At 38.3% G+C, this 25864-nt stretch overlaps 1 protein-coding gene across 1 annotated transcript in view; it reads right to left on the bottom strand.

The window, feature by feature from the left end:
- Nucleotides 1-18337: 18337 nt before the first annotated feature.
- The window catches only part of LOC147325657 (leucine-rich repeat transmembrane neuronal protein 4), a 106210-nt gene continuing 98683 nt past the window's right edge, over nt 18338-25864 (bottom strand). Inside the window, exon 3 of the mRNA XM_086300266.1 lies at nt 18338-24161. Coding sequence (XP_086156392.1) covers nt 23838-24161 — 324 coding nt within the window. The 3' untranslated portion in view covers nt 18338-23837. The remainder of the gene's footprint in view (nt 24162-25864) is intronic.

Genomic DNA, 25864 nt, shown 5'->3' with positions numbered 1-25864 from the left:
CAGCGTTTTATAAGGAAAACGCTCGAAAGCACTCTCCACCTGTGAGCAAAAACAAAACCAACTCCCACCCTTTCCTATTGGTCGAAAAAAGTACCATGTCTACCAATCAAAAAATGATATGGCAACGTGGCATCTAGATGTTAAGACACGGGGGGAAGTTTTAGGAGTGACGGCGGTGTTTTGAGATGTGAGAGATTTGCGACGTTTAGCGCAAATCTTGTGTAGTTTGTGTGTAGTGTAGTTTTTGTTGTGTGTGTCAGAACAATGAGGCTACTGCTGAATGTTACAGGTGTTACAGGAGTGATACATCTCCTGTTGTCAGGCCTGCAGGTATCAGGCTGTTGTTCTCCTTTATCTCACAGTGGACAGAAATATTTTGTGGCACAAATAATTTGTGTGGCATCAAATTTGATGCAGAACAAGTCAGAGCTTTATGAAAAAAAAGAAAGAAAGAAAGTTGTGTTTTTAAAATTGGAGTTCAAGTTATTTTTTACTTCCAATAGTGTTAACATACTACACAGATCATGAACATGATTTTTTTTTTACATTTTCATTGTAAGTGGGATAAAGTAGTTAATTAAAAGTAGTCTAACATAAATGTAAATGCTGTAATTTGATTATTTTAATAAACCATGTAACTTGGATGGATTCGATGCTGGCGTGACCACAGTGCACACGTCTGCTGTCGCTCACAGTGGTCCAAGGGATCGCTCAGGGAGTTTGTGTGTTCGTTCAGACACATGAAAAATTAGAGGGAACATTGCACATAACCATAACATTGCGCTCTTTGGTGATACAATTAGTTACGTCAAGATCCAAACAAACAGTAATAAAGAAAATTCATAGCTGTCTCTTGGCAAGGGGACCTTTTGCTGTGAGGCAACAGTGCTAACCATTGAGCCAATGTAATATTGTGGGGGCTGATTAGCCGAAATCACCTCTTATTTCTATATACCGGTGAAATATTCGCTTATGTTTGAAATAATAACTGATTATAAGAAGTGAGTTCATTTTATTTTTTCCAAATGACAGAAAACTGTTGCTATGTTTATATTTTATCAGTGTCCTCAGCAGCAGGTGTTGTTTTGCGTTTAGAGCTACAGCTTCCTGTCAGAGAGCTGAAAGGAGAGCATTTGACAGAAAGAATATATTCACTCTGCTGATTTGTCATCCTTCCTGTTCCACACATCTGACTGGGAAGGAGAAAGGAAGGCGTAACAAGGGGGATATCTTTGGAATATCTGGTTAACACCCTAATTGGAAATGACAAGCACAGTGGCGCGTTCAGCCCTGCAGGGGAGATCAAATAGTTGGAGCTCCGTGAGCAGTATGGATCGGACCCAAACAGATTCCCTCTTGCGTCGACTAATTAACACATGGCTCCCACTAATTAGCTAAATCCACTGCATTCCAGAAACAGATACCCTTAAAAATAAAATGTAATAAAACAATAGTAAAACAATAAAAATAGAGGGAAAAAATAGCTCTGTATAAAGTTTATCACCTGTTGTTTGACCTCTGTTACATTTGCTACTTCCTGTCTGTGGGTGAAAATATAACAACAGGTGTTCTCCTACTGCTCTGCTGCACAGAGTGGTAAATTAAATTGAAGTCGAGTGTTTAGTATTCTCAGTCAAGTGTTTTGTATTGCTAATCCTGTTTCTAAAGTGGTTGCTCAGTACATAATATCTATGGCAACTCTAGTCTTAGCATCTTGTCACACAAATGATAACATTTTTAAAATTTACTGATGAATTTAATAATCATGAAATGTAAAGTTTACATTTTAACAAAATATGATTAAGCCTCCAAAACAGCCCTGCATTTATTGTACCTTTAATTAAAAGCTCGGTAATAAAGGGGTAATAGTAGGGTAACAAGGCAGAAACATGAATATCATAATGTAATTATTTTGTAAGTTATTACCACTCAATTACCTGTGGTAATTTGGTAGAATTTGCATAATAAGCATGAAATAGAGCTGAAAAATGCAAAACTGCCTGTTTCTATTTCATAAAGCATTAATAACCTATTAAAGCAAACTTAAAGAAGTGGAACTATTATCTTGAAATATCTCTGCTAGTTTCTATGTAATAAGCAGGAATTTAATAATGTGGTCATGATAACTTATGCCCTGGAAATTCAGGATTGTGGGAGGTGCAACACCACCATCCTGCACCACCTTCAACGTTAGTTGACCCATAACCATCCGAAGATCCAGCCTCTCCTGCAAAAAGAAGCACCAAGCTACCCACTTGCATACTGAAAAATTTGAAGTTTTGAAAGAAAAACAATGGTAAAGCAAATGTGATGTAATTATCATTTCTTTGAGTAAGAATTTCACCAAAATTGTCCTACTGAAAAAATGCACCATTTTAATTTGTGTATGAAGTAAAATAATGAATTATTAATTTTCCTTTTCTGCCCAAAATAACATATTGGTATATTTAATGTCTATCATTAGAAATAAACCACTAAAAAATTTACTCAGGGTCGATATTTTGAGTATACCACACCTCCAATGCCCTCACCTGAACTGTTGAAAACTGGAGTGCTTAATTTGGGTGAATATGTCATATTTGAAAGTATAACTAACACCTCTACCCATATTTACAATAATAATGGTAATAATGGTAAGGGGCGATCGTGGCTCAAGAGTTGGGAGTTCGCCTTGTAATCAATCGGAAGGTTGCCGGTTCGAGCCCCAGCTTGGACAGTCTCGGTCGTTGTGTCCTTGGGCAAGACACTTCACCCGTTGCCTACTGGTGGTGGTCAGAGGGCCCGGTGGCGCCAGTGTCCAGCAGCCTCGCCTCTGTCAGTGCACCCCAGGGTGGCTGTGGCTACAATGTAGCTTGCCATCACCAGTGTGTGAATGTGTGTGTGAATGGGTGGATGACTGGATATGTAAAGCGCTTTGGGGTCCTTAGGGACTAGTAAAGCGCTATATAAATACAGGCCATTTACCATTTATTTCACAACAACCTTACTTTAAATTTTTTAACCTACTGTTAGCTACACTTTTAGCAAGTTAGCATGTGGCATACATTAATAACTACAAGAGAAAAAAAAAAGGTTTTACTTATCTTGCAGTCCTACAGCAGTGGCTAGAGTATGGGTTTGATTCCAAATGTATTGTTAAAATCCTTTGGTTTATTCAAGCATGGATCTACGAATCAAGTCAAAAAAGAGGCGGTGGCTAAAGTTAGCAGTTGGTGTCCCAATTCTTCTTTGCCTTTATCCAAAATATAAAATACAGACTCCCAGCAGGCAGCAGTCTGCCACCTACCTGCAGCAAGCTCTTTGCAGGCTGTTTCCATTTATGCTTATAACACAGAAACTACAACAGGTGTTTCCAGGTAATAGTCACACACTTTTTTAGTTTTGCTTTAACAGGTAATGTTATGTTAGTAAAATAGAAACAGGCAGTTTTGCATTTTTCAGCGCTGCTTCCTGCTTATTACACAGAAACTACCACAGTTAATAGAATGATAATAACTTAGAAATGACCACATTAATACACTCTTGTGTCTGCCTTGTTACCCTACCTTTTTTGTTATCTAGCTGTAATAGAAAGTGCTACCCGTGACTTTTAGCAGGCTGCATTAACCCTTTAACGCCGGTCAGAGTGGGCACTCTCAGTTTTGCATAACTATTTTTAAATCCGGTAGAACTGAAACCATGTAAGCTAGTGCAATAATTTTTTTTGCATATGAAACCTGAGGAGTTGTACTTACATCTTATGCCATCAGCTTGTCCTAGTTCACAGTTTCCTTCCATATATAGCTTTGCAAAAATTGCATAAAAAGCAGTTACAGCAACAAAAACATAATATACCAGAAACAGGCTTTGCCGATCCGATCAGCTGTTCATAACACTTCCTACGTTGGAATAGACGTCAGCACGAACTATCGCATGTCCGCCATTACCTGCCCGAAACCGTAAGTGACGTCATTTTCACGGAATTGTAGTTTTTTTTCAACTTCAGGGCCTCATAAGCCTATACTGGTGTTTTTAAAAGTTATCTTTGACTTTATGACTTTCTGTGTCGTTTCTGGGATACTTCTGGGAAACTCAAATTGCACTGCTGGAAATAGTTTATTTTGATGCATATGCTGGTTTTTGCAAATTTGCATTATAATATTTATTTTCATTTTTCCTGCAGTGTATAAAAATTGGTGTATTTCAAAAATAAAACTATGAAGACACTCAAAATAAAGATCCTGTGGTGGGAAACTATTTTGTGCAACTTTTTTGTATTTACAGTTTTGAGGGATAAGCCTCTTAAATTTCTCTAACTAGAAATATATGTTAAAAAAACAAAAATGATTTTCAATTTTTTTGTAGTTTATTGCACTTTTTTGCAATTTATGTAGTTAATATGCACTTAATACATACATATTATTAAAATATGGGCTTATAATGGTTGTATTGATGTATAGCAATGAAATGAAATGCTCCCAAAAATGGCACTACAGCATGTAAAAATATAATATCAGGTCTGGCGGACTTGGCTCTATGGTTGGTCTTAAAGGGTTAAAAAGCTATTGAGTTTCCAATCATGATCCAGTACAACCTAATAGACTTTACAGGGATAGGATACAAAAATAAAAAAGGATCACTGCAATGTAAATGCATGTAAATGCAGCAACAACACCAAACCCCTTTTACCCAACTGGAACTCAAACACAAAAAAAAAAAAAAAAAAAATCAACAATAGCTTATTAAATAACAATAAATTAATTTTGTCAGTTTCAACTCTGCCAGCCACGTTCCTTTGCTATTTTTCTTGTTTAATGTTTGAGCCAATGTAACAGAAACTGACTTGGCTTTCTTTCGGCACATTAATAAAGGAAGATGCTTTGAAAAGTCTATTGTAAAACTGACACTTCAGGTAATGAGCGAAAGGACAGTCATTCTGTTGTCTGATTACATACTGTAATTAAGACACTGATTGTGTAATTAGGCAGCAGCAGGTATCCTATGCTCAGAATACGTCATTATTATTTTTTTTTTTTAGCCTCGATTACTCCATTGTTCATCATACCTATATTGCAATTTAGCTTTTACCACAGGTTAACAGGCTAAACAACAAACAAACAAACAAACAACAACAAAAAACCCCAACTCACTTTCTTGTCATGACAAGATTATGAATTTTGGCTGAGACACTCTTTCAGTCTGTAGCTTTCATCTGTCTCTCTATCCCTGGCCAATCTGTTGAGCTGTTTGTTTGTCTGTCTCTGTCTTGTCAGCCTCATCCTCCCACTAATCCTACTTTTTCTTCCTTCATCTTTTCTTCCTCCTCACTTTCTCTTTTCTCTGCAGTGTCCAAGACAACCAGGCCTGGCTTCATGTGCTACTTTCAGAGGCTCTACTTAAACTGCAGATCTGTTTAACCATCAGCTAATTATTCTAAGACAGAATAATTTCCCTGACCCCTACTGCAGAGACAAAATCCCATCTCTAGGCTTAGATATAACATATATAATGATGGTGACACACAACATATCACACACAATCATAGTTTAAATAATTGTAATGGTCAAACCAGCATGCCTTTGCATATGTATTATTATTAAAGTGCATAGCTTTATTATTATATTAATATTATTAGATTTTATACCTGCACTGTTGATGTGGAGCACCCACAATTTCCTTGTACATGTGTAATGACAATAAAGGCTATTCTATTCTATCCTATTTAACTTTTATTTATTCTTTTATATTGCAATGGTACTCATCAAATGCAATTTCAGAAATCTACGTATTTACAAAAAACGACAGTGTCTCAAATTTTCATGAGTTCACACCTTGCAGGTAAAGTAATTTCTAAATGTAATTCACAACCCCAACACAGACTCATTAATCAAGTGAGTCTCTTGATGAAATGTGTTATATTAAGATATTATTTTCCTTGACTTCTGAAAATGCGCGTATTAAACCTGCATGTATTTAAAATACATCACAGATCCAGAACTCTTTGTAAGTCAGGCTGTCCAAAAAATGTTTTTTGCTGTTTGATAATGGTGTTGAGTTTAAGCTTTGCAACTGCTTAAATGATGAAGTGATGAATTCTACTTGTTACTCTCCAGAGGCAAGATTCAGTTCTTTAGAAGTTAGCAGCCTTGATGCAAACAAGAGCTTTACCAAAAATAACATACGGCAAACTTTCAAAGGCAAAGTTTTTCTGTATGTTTTCTCAATTGAAGTTAAGGTCTATTTCCTGCACCAAGCTCAAATATTTTTAGAGAACTGAGTTTTGATGGCTAGAAAGAAGAGAAAGAGCACTCTGGAGCTTTGTTGGCATAGACAGATTTGGGACGATAGGGGATTTGAATTCTTTTGTGCCCTTAAAGATGACCACAAATGAGTAAGAGACTGCTGACTGGAGCCTGAAAGAAGAGATGAGATGCAGTGTATTGCTTTAGCTTTGACATTCTTTTTTATTAAATTTGTAACTACATGTTCATGAAAACGGATGCAGCCTTAATTGCAGATGGGAAAACTGGGTCCAACTATTTCAAAAGGCCCTGTGACATACTTTCGATCATCTATCAGCAGGAATGATGCAACACGTAAGGGCACATCCATCACTTTTGTCTCATCCTCGTACATGTATATATAGAGCACAGATTGCAGGAAACGGAGGGGCCGCATTCCATGCAAGTGTATGACGACCCTGTCCAAGTTCAGACTCGGGGACTATGCAGCTTCCTTATGGTCTTCAACATCTTTTTTTTCCCTATCTGACCATTAGAACCATGGCAGGCTCTGCAAAGACCAGTGTGCCTTGATACATTTTGTCCATTATGCAGATAAAATACTGGCCTGTTACCACTTTGCACTCTGCCATTTGGCCCATGACTGTCTGTCAGTACCCTTCCCAAATACCACTTTTTAAGCCTATCTTCTCTTAACAGAGAGGAGAAACTGGAAGAGCCAAAAGCATCAAGTAGATTAGTCTGACTCCATGCAGCAGTTCAAGACTTAAGAGTTGACTACATATGACAAGGAAAATCTGACAAAAAAAGACTCATATATAAACTACGTAGTTATATTCAGGTTCACTTACAGTGCTGGAGCCCAGAGTTTCAACTTGATTAATATTCAACCAGTGCTGTTTGTGCAGTTCATTCATTCGTTCATATACTTGGCTTTTACCCAATACATCTATCTTTATGACACCTTTGAGAAAGCTATGATTGTTTGATAGGGTCTTCAAAGTCTGCCAGAAATAAGACATAAAGTAAACAGAATAAATACAGACTTCCCGATTTTAGTAGCATGTTTTGGTAGATGTCAGTATTAAGTATTTATCATATTACGCTTCTAAATTGATCACAAGGGACAACCCACATTACACATTATTCCAGTAAGTGCCTATCAACAAATACACATGCTATGCTTCTGTAGAAGCAAAACTGCATCCACGTTGCCACTTTCTGTCAGTCACTTTATTACAGTTTTGCACTTTGCAAATTAATCTGCTTATATGTGTGTGTATGGGGGCGAAGAATGGCATAGAGCACATTGTACAGATCACTGAATGGTTTATACACATTGTGGTATAGAACCACAAATATATAAAAGTAAAGCAAATTTTGTGGCTATCTCTAACCCCTGGCATAAGTCATGTTTCATTCTAATGGCAGTGAAATTACAAGCACTACACATACATTTTAGCAGTGGTGTGCAGTGACTTTCACAGAAAAGCAGGGGCTTTCCCCACCCCCACCATCACCACCACACACACACACACACACACACACACACACACACACACACACACACACACACACACACACACACACGTGCGACGTCTTCACCTTTCTGCATTACACAATTTTAAAATACTATTACTTGTATAGTTAAATAAATTTTACCATGAGACTTACTTTTAGCTGAGAAATGAGAGTGGCAGGGGAATTAAGAGAGCAATTCAAATCTAAGCACTTCACCACAGTGATGTTTTAAGTTATAAGTATTTCATACTTTGTTTATTCTATAGTGATGCATCGTATTATATTAAATCATATTTGTAGTGGCTGTACTGTGACGAAATCAACAAAATCAGAAAAAGCTGCTGGCATCACAGCTTAACAAGTTAAAGCTTTTGATAGCTGGAGATGGACAAACCCATGAAAATAAGATGGACTGCAGTTTCCAATGGGATCCAAGCCAAGCGTGCTTCCAGAAACAATAGCTAATTGCAGCCACAAGATGCACGTTGTCTACTGATCAGAAGGTCAGTGGATTGATCCCTGAGTCGCCCAGTCTCCATGGGCAAGACACTGTACCCCAAGTTGCTCTGAGCTCTATTAAGAACTATCCAAAAAGGTCCAACAGGACACAGACAATAAAGAGGTCCAGTTTAATGACTCGAAGAAGCTAAGTAGACTCCAATTGGTTATGAGGGGGAAAAACTATTTGCAGAGATCAAAACTAATTTCTGCACCATGCTGTAAACAATCCAGTACCCGGCAAAACATGTAATTAAGTCATTACGCTTTTCCTCTCCAAAATTTGAAATGGGCAGGCATGCAGAAGTTATATTACCAGCAAGCGGAGAGAATTTACTTAGAGGCACAAAGTCAGTAGTGAGCAAAAAAACATATGAAGTACATTTGAGAGTCTTTAATCACCGGAAACAATTAAGCTAGGTGTCTAATATGTATATACATGTATAAGTGTTAATAATGTATGTTTGAACGCTTTCCCTTGATGATTTTCATGTTGACTTGAAAGTTGCAGTAAGCTGTTACTGCAGCTTACTGCAACTTCTGCATGTGTGTACATTTCACGTCTTGGAGAGGCAAAGCATGAAATGGACACGGTGGACCATTTCACGCTTTGCTGGGATATCCGGTTGCTGTAAATGGGCTTTTTAATCCTTTCAATGGACTATGTTAGTTTTTGGAGACTGACTCGCTTTCATCCCGTCTGTAAGTGGCAACTTCCACATGAGATTCATTTTTGAGCTTTGGAGTGTGGAGTCTCTTGGTTTACTAATAAAATACAGCGTTGGGGAGTAACGGAATACATGTACCGGCGTTACGTATTTAAAATACAAAATATGAGTAACTTTTTACAGCTACCGTTTAAATAGGTGGTAATCGGAATCCAGTTACTTTGTTGAAAGAATAGAATGCACGGCAGTCACTTCCTGTTTCATATGTTAGGCTATCCCTTCTCTATGCCTTCTCCAATTCTGGTGAGTAAACACAGTCGGGCGCAGGTTTAGCTTGATGAACATGCAGTCATATATCGCATGGGTGAGAGTGGTGTGATCGACTATTATTATTACTATTAATGAAGGCCACTCGTCGGCGAGGTAACTGTCACGGGTTGCTCTGAGGATCCACTCGCAGGACTCCGGAGTTGTGTTTTAACAGAGACGGTTGATTTACAAGATCTTCACCAAGTGTATTTACAGACAGTGCGAGGATAGTGCTATATACAAGATGTGAGAGGCAGGGTTCCAGGGCTCCAGGGAAAACAAGGGAATCACACAAGCGCTCACTCCAACCTCTCTCTCTCCGCTAGTGACCAGTCACTCCTTCCACACTCCACACGGGGAAACATAGGGAGGGCCCCGGGGAATCTAGAACACAGAGACACACGTTAACTTTCTGAGACGGAGGCACGGGAAACTTGGGCTCGACGTGTACTGACTAGAGTCATCACAACAATCCAGCGTTGAACAGCTGACCTCCTCCTTCTAAAATACCAGCTGGTCTGATGAGGCCCAGGTGTTCCCAATCCAGGAAGGCGTGGGCCGAGGGCGTGAAGCCGCCATGAGTTCCGCCCCGGCAAAACAGGAGAGAGAGGGAGAGAGAGGGAGAGAGGGGAAAAGAGAGATAGAAAAGGAGAGCCAGGAGTGGGGAGATTATGATCAGTGCCTTGGTCGTGACAGTAACATCGTTAGCTGGCATTAGTTTAGGTTAGTTCATAGACTACAGACTGTTTGGCCATTTCTCAGTACTCAAGTACGCGAGTCCATACTCACATTTTCGCTAGTCCGGACTTCGTAAATTCACAGGGCAGTCCAGACTTCCCGACAAAGCAACACGATCATTCTACAATTGGAATGGCACTGTACTTGATGACATCACAGCTCTGGAGTTTTTACTGACATCCTCTTTTAATTTAAATTTGATTAATATTTGCAATGGAAATAACACATGACATAAAAAAATTGCACATGATGTAGTAGGTTTTTTTAAGAAAAAAATATAATTTAAAAAGTATCTTAAGCACTTTGACAAAATTCAATTTTAGTATCATCTATTTCATAATGTCTAATAAGTTTCATACAGTTAACCACAATCACTACATGACAGAAACACAAACTTAATCTCTCTTAATAAACATAGTACACATGTATACCTGAATAAAAATAAAACAAGTGAGATGTTAGAACACTCTTATTTATTTTAGTAAATACTCAAAACTTAAAATAGACAAAATATATTTAAAATATAATTTGATCATTTTTTTCAGGTTCTCCACGTGTTAACATGTTGTTTTTAGACTTGATGGATTGCATTAACAACCTGCTAGCTGCTAATAATCATGTGCAGTTCCACATGATTATTAACAGACAAAAAGAAAAAATATTAATGATACAGAAATCGTTTTCTATATGAGATCACTACAAAAAGTGCAGCCATACCTAAAATCCACCCTACCGTTACTCATTTAACATTAAGATTTAAAAATCTAGTTGATATTGGTATGGCGAAGAGCCTTCAGCAATAGTAATAAATCACACAGCAATAGTACATTCATAGTTGTAAAAGGCATGACAATATTTTAAGTATTCCAAAGTATTCAGAAAGAGATAATTTGTCCTCACACTTGTGTGTTTAAGCATGAGTTGGACTCAAACACCAGATTCAGAAAATCAACAGAAGTTTTACAGAGTACTACTACTGGAACAGGTCTGAAGATTCTGCCAAAGAGTACGTAAAATGTCAGAAACAGCCAAGTTGAGTTTGATAAGACTGTATAATATTTGCAATCAGACTCTGAGACTTTACTTTTTCAGTATCTTTAGAAGGAGAAACAGAGGGGCTACTGGAAGATGATCCCAGGGAGTGGAGAGAGATTTGGCAGCGAGTGGGCAGCTGTGTTTCAGGTAAGTTATTTTCTTTGTTGGTGCAACAACCAGCTAGAAAGCTCAGGCAAGAAAACTGGGAAGTCTCTGTTAAACTCCTCAAGGTAACGGAAATCTGGGAACACAGAAGAATAACAAGGATTTCAGGTATCCACCTGGAATTCAAATGGGAAAGGAGCATTATAGGATGAAAAACAGAAAAAACAGGTAGAATATATGGACCTAATTACCATCAGAAATATCGCCATCATCTGGTGGAGAGTAGCTGGTCCTTAAAGACCATAAGCTGATCAGACAGTGTAGAACAGATGCGGAGGAGAAAACCTGGACAAGAGAGCCTCTGTCCACAGTTTGACCAGCAAAGAAATGCCAGTCCACAACTCTACCTGAGAGTGAGAGAGGAAAAAAAAACAGAGACTTTCTTTATATTCATATTATAAAAAAAGCATATTGGCGGTTATCCACGTTTTATTTTGAGGAGGCATCTAACTCATCTAACTAAGGAAGGCATGTTCATTTTATTCTGCACACTCGTCTTTTTTTTAAAATCTCTTACCTGCAGTAGCACTCACCCCACAACACTTTGGTCAGAGGCTAGCAGTTAAACGTGCCAATCACATAGTTTATAAATAAAGTATCTTTGTTATCATATTACATTTGTATACTTGTGACTCAAGGTCACCAAAAAACAATGTTTCCGAAGTTGTCTTTTTTTATTATGCTAGGACAGTGGCGAGGAAATAGGGAAACTGAAAAGAGAGAAGAAAGGAAGACATGCAGAATGACCTCAGGGTTGATTTGAAATGGAACTTCTGCATTAGCCTTATGGCATACCTGTTCAACCCAGTGAACGAAATTGTTGCCTTAGGGTTGTTCTTAATATGTTTTGGTTTTGTTTTGCTCAGATTCAGAAAGAATCTCTGAATCAAAAATAATCAAGAAGTAGTAGTAATAATAATTATTAGATCAAGTTACAGAGGGTTCATAGATAACTATGAACAGATCATAACACAACCACGAGCTGGCTTCCACGTGGGAGTGGAAGTTGTCCTGATTTGGAATTATTGTATGACCTTTAACATCAGCTCATGACATTCGTTTCTCACTCATATTTTTAATTAAACAAATATTTGTGTGTAGAGATTTTACTACTGAGCGACTACGCAATTGAGTTTAGTATAATACTGTACAGAAATTAAACAGGTCTATTGAGGATAGCAATTTAAAAAAAATACGAGTAACATATATATAGTTAAAATGTGGGTTATAAGAAATATCCCTAGATTATGGCAGTTAAAACCAAATAAAGTTATTGTCATCTGTCTGTCTAGCATATTTACCCCATATCACAATACTAACTATTGGGTTTTTGGTTGGAAGCCATGCTGTATGTGAAGTTTGTGTTTTCATTAAATACTCGAAATCCATCCTGTTTTATGGGTTCAGTGGAATCATTCATTACAGTGCTCTTGATCTAAATATTCATCTAGCATATGAGCCTCCATGTTCTTTGATCTTCTTCACTTTGTTTTGTGATGCTGTAATGAAGTCATAGTAATGAAGTCATCCCTTTCAAGACTAAATGTCCTACTCTGTGTTGTATTTTAGAATAAATCTGCCTAAGTAAACTTTCAAATGATACATGTGTTGTGTGTGTGTTCTGTGCTGAGAAGCTGATGAAAGAAGCCCAGTTCTGTAGAACTACAGAACAATTAAAGTCCACGAGAGAGGCTGAAATTAGAAGTTAAGAACAGTATAAGGTAAAAACAGCAACGCAGATTAAAAACAGACCTACTATGATTGTGCTTTTTTTTTTCTTTTACAGAAAAGTCAGCAGCTAAATGTAATGCCACATTTACCAGTATGAAGATGGTTAAAAAAAAGTATGTGTGAATTATCAAAGCTTTTCTGAGTCAACACCCCAACTGTTTAGAGCCATGCCCCAGATATTTCTGTGTGCTTAGTGATACTGATGGTTTGATGAAACAGAGCATTACCCAATCAAATTAAACCTAATTCATGGATTGATGATATCATCACAAATCAATTGTCATAATTTTTTAACTCCTCTCTAGTAAGAAGTCTGTTAAATAGCATAATGAGTGTGTCAAAATACCAAATACAGCTATTAATTGGGCTCTGACAGATCTGAAGTGTGTTAGACGAATACTTGAATCTTACAATATATAAACATGATGTCAGGGCTTCGTGTGTGGATGAGAGGAAGAGAGGATCAAAGGCAGGACTCGTGGCTTGATTGAAGATGAGAATGGCGTTTATTATACAGACTGGCTGAACTGAAAGCACACACAGGAAAGACAACATCAATGACAAGACACTGAACTGATGAAACTGAGGAACTTAAATACGCAGGCTGAATGATGATGACGATTGGAGACAGGTGAGAGCACGGCTGAACATAATCCGACTAATGACGCAGAAAGTAGAGCTAGAACATAATGAAACCAGAAAAGGGAACATATGGAAAATAAACAATGAACAGGAACTGAAAACACTGGGTCAAAGACCCAGGAACCCTGACACATGACTTCAATGAATACCTGGAGACTGTAGAAAACAATGATATACACATATATGCATGTGGCATAGTAAAAGTAATTCCATTACCCTGCAGAAGAATCCCAATCTGATGGAAAATAAAGTACACATATCCAACTGGGCAGCTGTTACACATGGATTTCAGGTTTATATGATGAAATTGTTTGAAAAAGGCATTGCTCAGGTGTCTCAACCAACAAAAGCACATAGTCCAAAGCAATTTCTAACAGAAACTGTTCACCCTTATAGAATAACATATTGATTCTCTTTCAGCTGCCTCCCATAGATCTCGGTTACAATTGTGAAGTCAAAATAGTACACTGGAAAAACAGTTATATTTTGGTTACATTACGTACTCTGTCATCACATCTAGTACTTTTTAACTTTTTACCTTCTGAGTAGTGCTGATGTTTTTGGTCATTATTGAAATGAAGAATGTGTCTTTCTTTATAAATTAGATTAGTACATCACCCTTAAAACCTTCCATTCCCTGCAGCACATTTCTGTGATTGCGGCCTCATGCTTATTTGTACTGCTTAGCAAATCTGCCCTTTAGAGCCAGAATAGCCACATTAATGGGAGGAATTCAACTTTTGGGTTTTAAAGGCATTCACGAATTATTAATATTCATTTTTGTAAATAATATGGTAAGAAACAAACTATACTATGTGTTTGATTACATGTATTCCTGTGGTAGTATCCTTAATGGGCTTTCCCTCACAAAGTACTGCACACCAGTAAATCATGCCTGCTTGACAGTATCTTGAAGGCAAGCTTTTAAGTTCACCATTGGCCTTGAGAGCATGAATTCTAGCTTGCACACATTTATTCATGTGCTAACTGTGTATATAACCAACGAAATTTCTTTCGGCAGTTTCTGCATCCTCAAGTGATTTACTCTTAATATGTGCTACTGGAGCGGAGGGAGAAAGCTGGTGAATAAGCTCATCACTCTGCCTTTAAGTGGCTGCCAGGCATCCTGGCTTTACCTCTATTACACTCTCTGTCCAGGCTTCTGGTGGAATTAAACATCTATTTGGTTAAAGCTTCACAATTTTGTTCAGGTAACCTTGATGACCTTGAATGTGCATCTTCAAATCTGTCGGTGTCTGAGGCTCAGAAGCAAGGCCTTGCTGTGCTCTGTCACAGGGGGATGAACTTTGCCTCAATTGAATCCTTTAATTAACCGTAGGTTGTTGTGGGAAAAAAAAGAACTCTTGAAGTCTCCCTGCTGGTATCTTACGGCAAGCTGTTGCCCTCTTCTTGGTGTTTTGCTGAAAGGGAAATCTTTATAGTATAACAAAGTATACACAACAAGGAAATACAGTGAAATCTGGATGATTTTTTATCTGAACAGTAACTTTATTAACATATTCCGTTCAATTCAAATGCAACTTAGAATTAAATAAGATTGACATTTTAAAAAGAAAACAAAATAATTTTTGCGTGTTTAAAGTATTTGAGAATTTTACTGAGAACTAGTCTAGCTCATAAAATCTAGTATTCGTTTTGTTTTACTCATTGTTTTTCAGATTTTCTTTTTAACCGGTTATGTATTCTACATATGATTATGTTATGTTGTTTTCAAAATGCCAGATTTCTTACAGCATTTAAAATAAAGTGCAGTAATATTGGGCTCATTTGATGGCAGACTGAATAAAAGAACAAATCAAGACTGAGAAAGGAGAGCACAATCATTAAATGTTGATTGCTCGTTTCAGGTCAAGGGGAAGGCACGGTAGAGTGTTTAAAAAGAAAAATGCCAAAGGGGAAGAGGAGAGGGGCTCTATTTACTCATCCACAGAGGGGAACAATTGTGACTGAATTTTGCTCAAGCTAAATCCAGACTGTGGCAGGACATAGAAAAGCCTCTGTAGGTTGTATGAGGACAAGACCTTTTACATCCCCGGGGAGCTCCATTACTTACAGTGGATGTAGGGCCAACAGCACCATAGAAATCTTTGAGAAAGAGCTAGAGTAAGTGTAAAGCGAGTGAGCGAGAGACATAGAAAAAAGGGAGAGAGTAAGCAAAAACAGTCCAAAGAAAGATCCTTTGACTATCTCAAACCAATGAATTCCCCACTCTCCTCCAGTAGAGAGTTTTCAGGCCCACAGTACCATCACACTGCTTTAAAGGTCACTGAGAATCAGACACTGCATACTTACCAAGCCTCCTGACCTGGCCAATCAACCACCAGCCAAGGGCTTCTTTTTTTTTTTTTTTTTTTTACACAGACTGAGATGAGATGGGCTGTGTGCAATCAACTGAGAGAGACTGACCCCTCAGCCATGTCAGACCTTTTTTTTTAACCTTTCGGTTAAGGCGGACCTTTGTTGTGGAGAAGCAGCTACCCTCGACGCAAAGGAAATTGGTCTTTTTTTTATATGATGCTGTGCAAACATTGTGCAAAGTGTGCAAAGAAATACACATATTAATGTATATCATATCCTGAAAGAAAATATAACTCGTAAGGGCATTGGCATGGGACATTTGTTGGTGTCCTGAGGTCCTAGAAGTTGGCAGGAGTTATTTCATGTCATGTGAATGACAAAGTGAGATCTCTACAGAGCAGGCTTGTTGCATTCTTATTCTGAACTTGCTCAACTGGATTTGGGTTTGGGCAATGTGAACAAGTTGCCATGAGTAGCTGCACTTGTTGAGATGGGTTCTGTATACCAAAGCAACATTTCCTATTACACTCTCTGTCCAGGCTTCTGGTGGAATTAAACATCTATTTGGTTAAAGCTTCACAATTTTGTTCAGGTAACCTTGATGACCTTGAATGTGCATCTTCAAATCTGTCGGTGTCTGAGGCTCAGAAGCAACAATTACCTAATTACCTTTGTGTGTATGTCTGTTATGTAGGCATGGTCTGAAAGATACTCTACAAATACATTTTTGCTAAAAGGTTGCAGCACATAAATCCACTGGACTTTTCAGACACACAATCTATTAATCTGTGAATTGTGAATTCCCAGGAGAGACCCCCACACCTACTAATTACCTGGGTTTTCATCATGACCCTCAGAAGAGCCTTGTAATTGATGAAAGTGCAGCTCCCATACATATTATCTGGTTAGATGCTCTCATTAGACAATGTATTACAGGCCGAGGAATATTTTGACATACCAAGCCTTCATTCTGGGATCTTTGGTTTTGTCAAGATTATAACTGACGTGTTATTTTCCTGACTCAACCTAGTCATGGCCATTTTATGACATAGTACTTCAAACCAATCATGATTGTGTCATGAACAAACAGAACTAGCAAGCTTTAGCTGTGTGTGCCCTCAAATCCAAGTGTGAACAGTAGCAACCCTGGGACATTACCTCAGTTGATTCCTGTGTTGAGGGACAGGATGAGCAGAAATCCTGACACTATGTTGGGCTAGCTTGACAGCTGACAAACCTGCTTGCCTCCTGAAGGCTAGAAGCTAACGGAGAGAGTGGAAAAGTGCAGTGACTTTTTTTTTCTTTTACCAAAAAATGTAGCAGATCTGTTATCTACATCTATCAGCAATTAGCGAAGATTACGGTCATCTGAATGCAGGTTTAAATTTTGTGAATAAATGCAGCGTAATTTCCTCTTATTTGTGTTGATGTTATACCAAAGGGTGTGCAATCATTGGAGGAGAAAAAGTAAAAGATAGCAAGACCCCATGTCCTGAAAACCACAGTGAGCTGGACTGTGAGTGGGCCTGTCATGTTCCTCCAAGGCAGTGATAGCATGATGTGTGCATCTGAACTGACAGCAGGCTGGAGCAAACAGATCTCCCATCTCTGTGACACTGGCAGTGCTCCTTTGCCACGGGTATTTGGTTCACTTTGAACATGTCAGCTGCATTCATCAAGTTGACTTTATGATCACTTGTACACCAACACAGCCTTTGAAAAGTTTGTAAAATAAACAGCAACTTTAAAATGTAGGTTGCTGACTTTGCATTGCTTTAAGGTATGCATACTTTTATACATCATGATTTAAGTCAAACTTGATGCACAATTTATTTCGAACTACGTTATTCCATTTCTTACACCTATACATCTTGGTAAGTACACCACTGATGAGCCTGGCACAAGCATTGTCTCTGCATCTTGACAGGTTTCAAAAAACACCAGTATGTTGTACACAAGGGATGACACACTTTGTGACAATCTCACACATCATGAGGGTATTGTCACCATGTGATTGCAGATCACAATGTGTCTCATATTGTTATTATAGTCTGTTTTTATGGTAGTCTCTGTGAAGTGTGTTGCTATTTTGAGGAAACCCCAGGCTGCCAAAGCCTGCTGAGAGTGATTCTGTCCCCCCTCTTAGGACTCTGTGATTGCAATCCTGCATGTGGTGAAAAGTCCAGATTAGATTGATGTTTAGAAGTTTGAGTATGAATTTAAATTTCTTGCCAACTGAGATGAAAGATGGAGAAACCCATGACACTATTTTCTGGGGAAATCTTTACATTACAGGGAAATGTGAGCAAAGTAAGGATGCTTACACGCTTGAAAGAAATAGCAGTTGTTTAAAAATGGGCCCCTTCCTAAAGACTTAGGAGGAGTCACTGTAAAAAAATTAGAAACATACCTGAATCGATGAGAAATTTTTATTTTGCCATCAGTGTTTCCAGTGGATATTATCAACAATTTACATCAAAAACTGCAATTGTAAAGGTTCCAAGTACAGACGCCAGCCACGCAAGGCTCTCAGTTTTGCTCCTCTTGAAGGCCCGAAATTTAAAACTTCTTTCAAAAGAAAATGTTATACCATTGTTCTGTCTCTGCAGGCTGACTAGCACTGGCCATAACTGGTGAACTCTTGCTAATAGGTAAGACGGGTAAAGTAATCTATTAACTACAAGCTACAATTGAATTATAAAAAGGACAACACAGTTTCCATCTTTAGATGTTTATTCATCATCAAAATTTTTACAAAACATTATCTGACAATAATATACTCAAATAAGAGCCATATTTTTGCGCTTGGACCAGGTCTCCACAAAAATGCTTTAGGTCTGATTACAGTAAAAAAGGAAATTAAAAAGAAAAAAAAGAAAAAGGAAAAAAATCAACAACAAACCAACTACCAAAGAAAACAATGCAGAGCATATTTACAACCTACAGAAGTTGAAGCTGTCTGCAGGATATGAATGAGGGGGAGACAGTGGGAATGAAAAGATTTATATGGAGAGTATTTTAAGAGGCAACAAAAAAACATGGGAAAGGACTTGGGCCTGCAAGGAACACAAAGACTAATTATGATATTGCTTTCTTTCGAGCTCCTCCTTCTTGCTTTCTCATTGCACTGTTAACTGAAAGCGAAGAATGCAGCACATTTAAATAAAAAACATGCTCTCTGCAGTGCCAACATTAAATCCAATTAGGGGTGTAAACGGGCTTTGTCAGACAAACGAAAAAGTGTGTTTCCCCAACAGAGGTTAATGATCATGTCTTACTTTTCTGTGTCCCCGCTGACATGAGCAATGGTAGAAAAACAGAGTTAGGACAATGTAGGTCATAGGTTAAAGACTTCTTGCTAATGTAAAAGAGAATGGAACAATAACAATCAATGGGGACCGGGCTGGCCTGAACATCAGTAATGGTAATGCTGGTTCAGAGGAGGTAGAGGAGTAGGTGCTGCTATAGATACACAAACCCACACACACACACGTGCACACACAGAGGCCCTCTGGGTACATGCGGGGAAGCTAAATCGCTAGCAACACTTCCAGTCTCTCTTTTGCATCACAGAAGTTATTGATTCTGTATAAACACTAATGACAGAGTAACAATAACAGGAACGCAAATCTAGAAATTGCAAATGAGGAATATTACCATTTGTCTTTTTTTTTCTTTCTTTATTTAAATTTTTTTGTTTTTATCCTATTTTTGTTTTTGGAGTGAGTGTGTGCTATATGGGAACGTCCCAGTGCTGCTTACTAGAAAGACACAAATATATGGCAGAGGAAGGAAAGCTACAAAGCCATGTCTGGCTTGGAATTAAATTTTCAAATCCATTTATCAGATAATGGATTAGAGTCCACTGTACCGTTTGATGAACTGGAATGGGGTGTCAAACCCTGCTGTACCTATATTATCCTTTTATTAAGCACATGTGTCTTTTTATGTGTTTGTACATCTCCGTCTGTGATTGTTTCTCCAGCAAAGACTAAGAAGTGGATTACTGATAATAGTGTAAATGATAATTCCTGTTCAGATAAAGTGCATCTTTGTATGAGCGCATGCATAATACATACAGTTCAGAGGATGCAAATATGTCGTAGCTTAATCTGTGTGCCATATGTGCCTCTACAGAGTACAGACTGGATGTGTGTTGCAAGTGTGAGAGCATGGCTGAAGCTGTTTGTGTCATTTCTTGCAGTGGAAACAAAGCTGCCCTGGAGCATTCAAAATATATCACAACGCTTTCCTTGTAACAGAATAAAATGTCCTCGCACTTACCCATTTGTCCCTCTATGTTCTCCCTATTAAACAGTATCTCTGTCTACCCTTCTCTTCTCCCCTGCTTTTCCTGTCCCCTTGGAGATGTGCGTTTAGCTTTTCCTCTAAGCATAAACACTGAAATATAAAAGTTTTTCACTGCAGTTCTTCAGACCTTTATTCACCCCACCCAAAGCAAGAAGAAAAAAAGGCGAAATTTGAAAAAAAGAAAAAAAAACTTTTCCCAATGGGGAGTTGAGCCCGAACACAAAGAGTGACAGGGACTGGGGAACTCGGGTAGTATAAACCCATAAACAAACGAAGCAGAAGAGAAAACAAAGCCTACTGGCATTGTGGGGCTAGCACAGACGGTCCTGGAGTTCAGCTCAAACATGCATCATTAGCATGCACTGCTTGTGCTTCCAGCTCTCTGATGGCAAAATAAATGGACAACAGACTGAATAATTACTGGCAGCAGAATTCAAACATTCCGCTGAACATATCTGATTTTATCTGGGAGGTAGTCATGATCAATTGATCATTTATTAGTAGCTGATTTAATTGTGGATATACAAAGATGGTATTTGCATTTTCTAATTACACATGAGGGCAAAGAAGCTTTGATCTTTATGTTCAGTCTGAAATCAACTATAATCACTGTTCTGAAACCTGCATTAATTAGTATGCGTAGGGTACTAGGCTTAACAGGAAACTATTAAAGGGAATGCCTGTCCCAGGTGTGAGTGCTCGACACAAACCTATTTCTCTATTTAACAGCCTACAGTGCCAGGGAATTATACTTTAATCGAGACAAGGGCATGAATGGGTCAGCAAACAAGATGCTTTAAAAACAGTGAAGTTGTCCATGACATGTGCTGCTGGTTCTAGGGCACTCCGGACAGGAATTATCTCCCGTACTGTTTGTCTCTGGTTCAGTGCTCCTCCCTAAATGGGCACAGTTTCCTAAAATATCAGCATGCAGACAGAAATAGAACATTGTTAAACAGGTTCACCCGAGTCACCAAGCAGCAGACATGAAATTCAGGCCAAGGAGTTATCAGGGGTGATATACAGCAAGGCAGGACAATACATGGATAGAATTGAGAGAGCTCCCATTATAAAGACATTGGCACAGCTGCTATTACAAAGTAAACTCCACCATCACTATTAAGCAACCGTACTGAGCGAATCAACTGCTTTTTTTTAAATGCAATGTCCTGTACATGAAGGGACCGAACCCTTCTTAGTTGTGATATCATGAAGCATTTCGGGTCAGTTGTTTTTTTTTTTTGTTTGTTTTTTTTTTGATAAAACATTTAACAAAATAATGGCACATTATAAAGAACATCCTTCACAAGTTAAACTCTTGGTATAAAGAAAAGCACACTTCTCCCCGAGTAGACCTTGAAATGGCTGATAGTGTTAAAATTCTTGAACAAGAGGAATGGATGTAACTAACAACACGTTATTTAATTACCACCTGTGAGATGGCTTCTCCAACATGCCTGATGGCAGAACAGGAAATATGAATCTCTGTCAAGTTTGGCGCTTGAAGTACATCACAATAACAGGGCTCAGAATCTTCCCCTCTTCGCGTTATTGAGTAAAATGACTGGATTTGAGAAATAATGTCAGTAACATATTTTGTTTTTAATGGTAGAGTGGTAGAATAGTGATGGGAGCAGATAGAAAAATACTTATCATTGAAACAACGAGAGCATTACAGTAGGAACCTCCTCACCAAGTCATCTTAGTAATATATTCCCACTGGAAAGTGAATAAGGCTCCTCTTCTGTTCACAAGCAGTTTGTGTTTCAGAAGAAATGAAGTTCATACCTTTTTTTTAAATCTTTAAAGACTCATTATTTACATCATAAATAAGTTCTATTTGATTTTGTCCTTTTATTCATCTTATAGAATTTCTTGACATCATCTTTGAACACCTCAAAAATTTTCAAGCAAAAAAATATAATACCAAAACGAAATAAAACAAAAACAATGCATATTTGTTTGAATATGCATCATCTTTCTTGGGAAATGTTGGCCCCTTGCAGTTTCATGTGTGGATCAATCAGTCTCTCTGTAGGAAGAGCAAGCGTAAGTTCCACAGCTCCCTAGAGTATGACCACTGACATGTAGGAAACTGGTGCACTGCTTGAGTTAAACTGAGGACATTGTTTGACAGGCCATGCAAGCCGTATCCGAAATCCTCAACAGCTCCATAAGTCAACGAGCAGCAGTGCTCAACATGGTGGCCAACGGTTTACTGATTAGGAAAAAGAAAAAACAAAGAAAAAAAGAGAAAACATTCCTTAATTTCGGCTCACTTTCTGGAAAAAATTGAGATGTCAGGCAAAACCTCCTGTATAGTCTGTGGGATCATATGCAGGTCAAAGAGAAGTCAACGTGCTGGTTCAGCATGCCACCACTAGGCACCATTATTCTCTGTTGTGGAAGAGCACATGGCCTAAGCCTGGCCAACCCAGCAAGATGGTGCTCTTCAAGTAGTCCAGTTAATGAAAGTCAAACATTGACTCAACAATGTTTCAAATGACTGTTTGGGGCAGTGAGAGTGGTTTGACCTTCAGTGAAGTAGACCTTTTCAATAATATGTACAATACATTTCATTCAAATGTTCTTATTTTAGTTTTTCCATGATTGCCTTTTTTTTTTAAAGCATAGTGGGTTATTCAGCTGGGATATAGTCATATACGGTACAATGACTTGTTGTTCATCTGTGTAAAGGGTCTTTATATATTTAATACATTTATGGAACATACAGTTTATGCTGCTTTGAATTATGTTTTTCATAGTAACACTAAGATCACAAGAACTGACTTGAGCTTACGTTGGGAGTGCCAGGTGTGATACCTCATTATGATAAATACGTTCATAACCTTTCAACATGATGACCCCGTTGATTATTCTATTTCTTTAAGACAATTCTAGTCCATTCGAAATCATCAGGGGATCTAGTGGTAATTATAAATGTGAACTGGCAGAGGCTAGTTCAGTGGAACATCTGACATTTAAAAAGCTCCTTAGTTAAAGTACCTTATGTGCAAAAAGAAAGAAAAAATATTAGTAAACTCTTTGGTTTAACATGCACATTAATGTAATTCAGTACAAAATATGACACTCAAAGAAACAAAATATTTATGTAATTAATGAAATTATATATGTTAACTTTTTTAATAGCTAGTGAGTAGAAATTGTAATGTTAATCACAGTAAGAAGCCTTCTGCTCTTCATATGCTCTATCTCTTCGATCTTTGATGTTACTGCCCTCACTTGTCGTGAATGAAAACTTGTGTTTATTGCACTTTCCCTTTCACTCCTGACTCAGAGTAAGCTGGCTGCTGCTGCTGTGAACAGATGCCCCATGATGCTGATATGGGATATGACAAAGATCAGATTTGGAAATAAGGTAATTCTTTGTGGCATATGCTGAATTAACCTCCCTTGAGTCAGGGACCCTTTTTTTTCTATGAGTTGTTTTGGAAAAGAAAAACAAAATGATCAGCAAGAATGTCTCACCCAACTGTATATGGTTGAGACTGTGTGTTTCAGATGATAAATGCCTCCAGGCATAATTTGAAAATTTTGTCCTCTAGTTCACATACCGATGTTCTAAGAACAAGGCCCCACTGAATAACCAGCTCGCCTGCCCCTTCATTTCAAAGTCATGGTGAATGAGAGGCCCTTGCCCCACTTCTAACCATGCTCACTAGCGTCCAAATTTGAGTGTGCCAGTGCGCTCAGAAGTAGGAAAAGGACTGCTGCCGGGACCCTCAGTTGGTGGTCTGAGGGTCGATGGAGGAGAGCGAGGTCCTGGAACAGGGGCACCCATGCTGGCAGCAGAGGGCACTGCTGGCAGTGCCACTGTCTGTATAGTGCCTCTATCACATGGCCCAAGGTCCTCCAGGCCCTCCAGGCCCTGTGGGGGTCCCTCATAACCCATGTTTAGCCGCAAGGGTTGATGGGCCTGGCAGTAGTCTACAATAGGCTGTTCATAACGGTAGAAGGTCAGTGCACCCATTTGATGAGGGACCTGTTTGGTAAGAACAGAAGGGGTGATGGAGGTAGAAGACATATGGAATGATTACAGGAGAGTGGAAGAAACAAAGGAAAGAGAATGGAAGAACAGAGAAAAAAGAGAGAAAAATAATTAGCCATATAGCTTCAAAACAAATTCTTATTTATCTGTATCACAAAACAGAAAATGAAATTATATCTGTCAACTGAAATTTTTCTCCTTTTATTAATCCTGGATATGACCTGCTTATGTTATTGGACCTTCAGCCAATGTAAGAATAAATCTTTTCTGGCACTTCAAACATTTAAAACAGGGTAGCTTTTATGAACACAAGTCACAACAGCCACAGCTGTTTAATTTTTGAGTTAATATTACATACTTTTAAATGTTAAATTTTCTGAAGCATGTAATTTGTTACACTACATTTCATTGTGCCTGTGTGACTCAAACCCTATAACTCAGTTAATTTGAAAGCTCACTGCTACCTCTTTGTAATCATTCTCACATGGTGACCACCTGAGCCTGCACTTGACCAAAACCTACTGGCTACAAAGACTCTTTGAAACGTGTTCTACAACAACTGATGTTTATAGATGTAAGAAGCATCTTAAGCTAAATCATAGTACGTTCCAAACCCGCAAGTTGTAATGAATTGCTTATTGACTGTCACAAGAATAAGAAGCTCTGGATTTGTAGTGATAGATACATATCTATATAAGACAAAAAGCTGGGTGGTTTTGTGCTCAGCCTTTGGGAAAACATAGCTGGAGAACATAGGGTCTGTGATCTCTCTAGTGCCATGTCAATTGTGTCAGAGCCAGAAGCACTCATCACATTTGGCCATGTGTCTGGTCTTGTGTTCCCCCCACAAACCTTAACATAGTGGCAGACAAACAGATGAGACTCTTGCAACACTGTCTCCCTAACTTTAGCTCACACACTTATTCACCAATTAAGAGTTTTCTAACAAGCCATGAAAACAGCAGCTTAGGATGGCAGCTGACCTGGATTAAACACCCCAGCCTGACAGAGCGAAAGATCATCAGATCTGTACACAGAGGCAATAAGAAACACACAACTTCAGCTACATGATACCTCAACAACACGGAAGACATGAATAATACAACCCCTCTCTCTGAGGTGCTGGAAGCAGAGCAAGTGTCACAACTGTACTTTCATTCAGATTCTTGATGTTTTATTTTTAACTTGTTCCAGTGATGGGAACCAGATCTTAAGAACATGATATAAACCTGTGCTTGACAAAAATGTCATTTACAGGAGGGAGACACTTCTTAAAAAATTAATCTTGGCACCGTCACTTTAGAGTAAAAATACTACGAAAAATCTCCTTGCGACTAAGAAAAAAATGCGGTTGCCTGGGGATTGCTATTACTTTTTTTTGATGTTGGCAAGTACAACTAGCGACAATTAACAGATCCCCTGGTGGGATGTAACCTGTCTCCAAACAATTTTGATCCAGCTCAGTGTGACTGCGATCACTCTTAGACAAATTGGCAAAGATTTGTAAATAATACTACTTGACAGTTGTGCCCTCGACTCGACTCAACTGGTTGTCATCAGACTGTATTCTAGGTTTTATTTTTGTAAACGCAAAGTTACCAAGTACCTGTGTCATTTCACAGCTAAATTGAAAATCTGCAAAAATAACATCACTACTTCTCAATTTTTCTTTCAGATCTATGTGATTCTAACTGAAC

This window comes from Aulonocara sp. 'chitande type north' Nkhata Bay, linkage group LG7, assembly GCF_057382095.1.
Source record: "Aulonocara sp. 'chitande type north' Nkhata Bay isolate Kocher_YH1m ecotype deep benthic linkage group LG7, A_spYH_male_GT1.1, whole genome shotgun sequence".
Taxonomy (NCBI): domain Eukaryota; kingdom Metazoa; phylum Chordata; class Actinopteri; order Cichliformes; family Cichlidae; genus Aulonocara; species Aulonocara sp. 'chitande type north' Nkhata Bay.
This window is presented reverse-complemented; position numbering and strand designations above follow the sequence as displayed.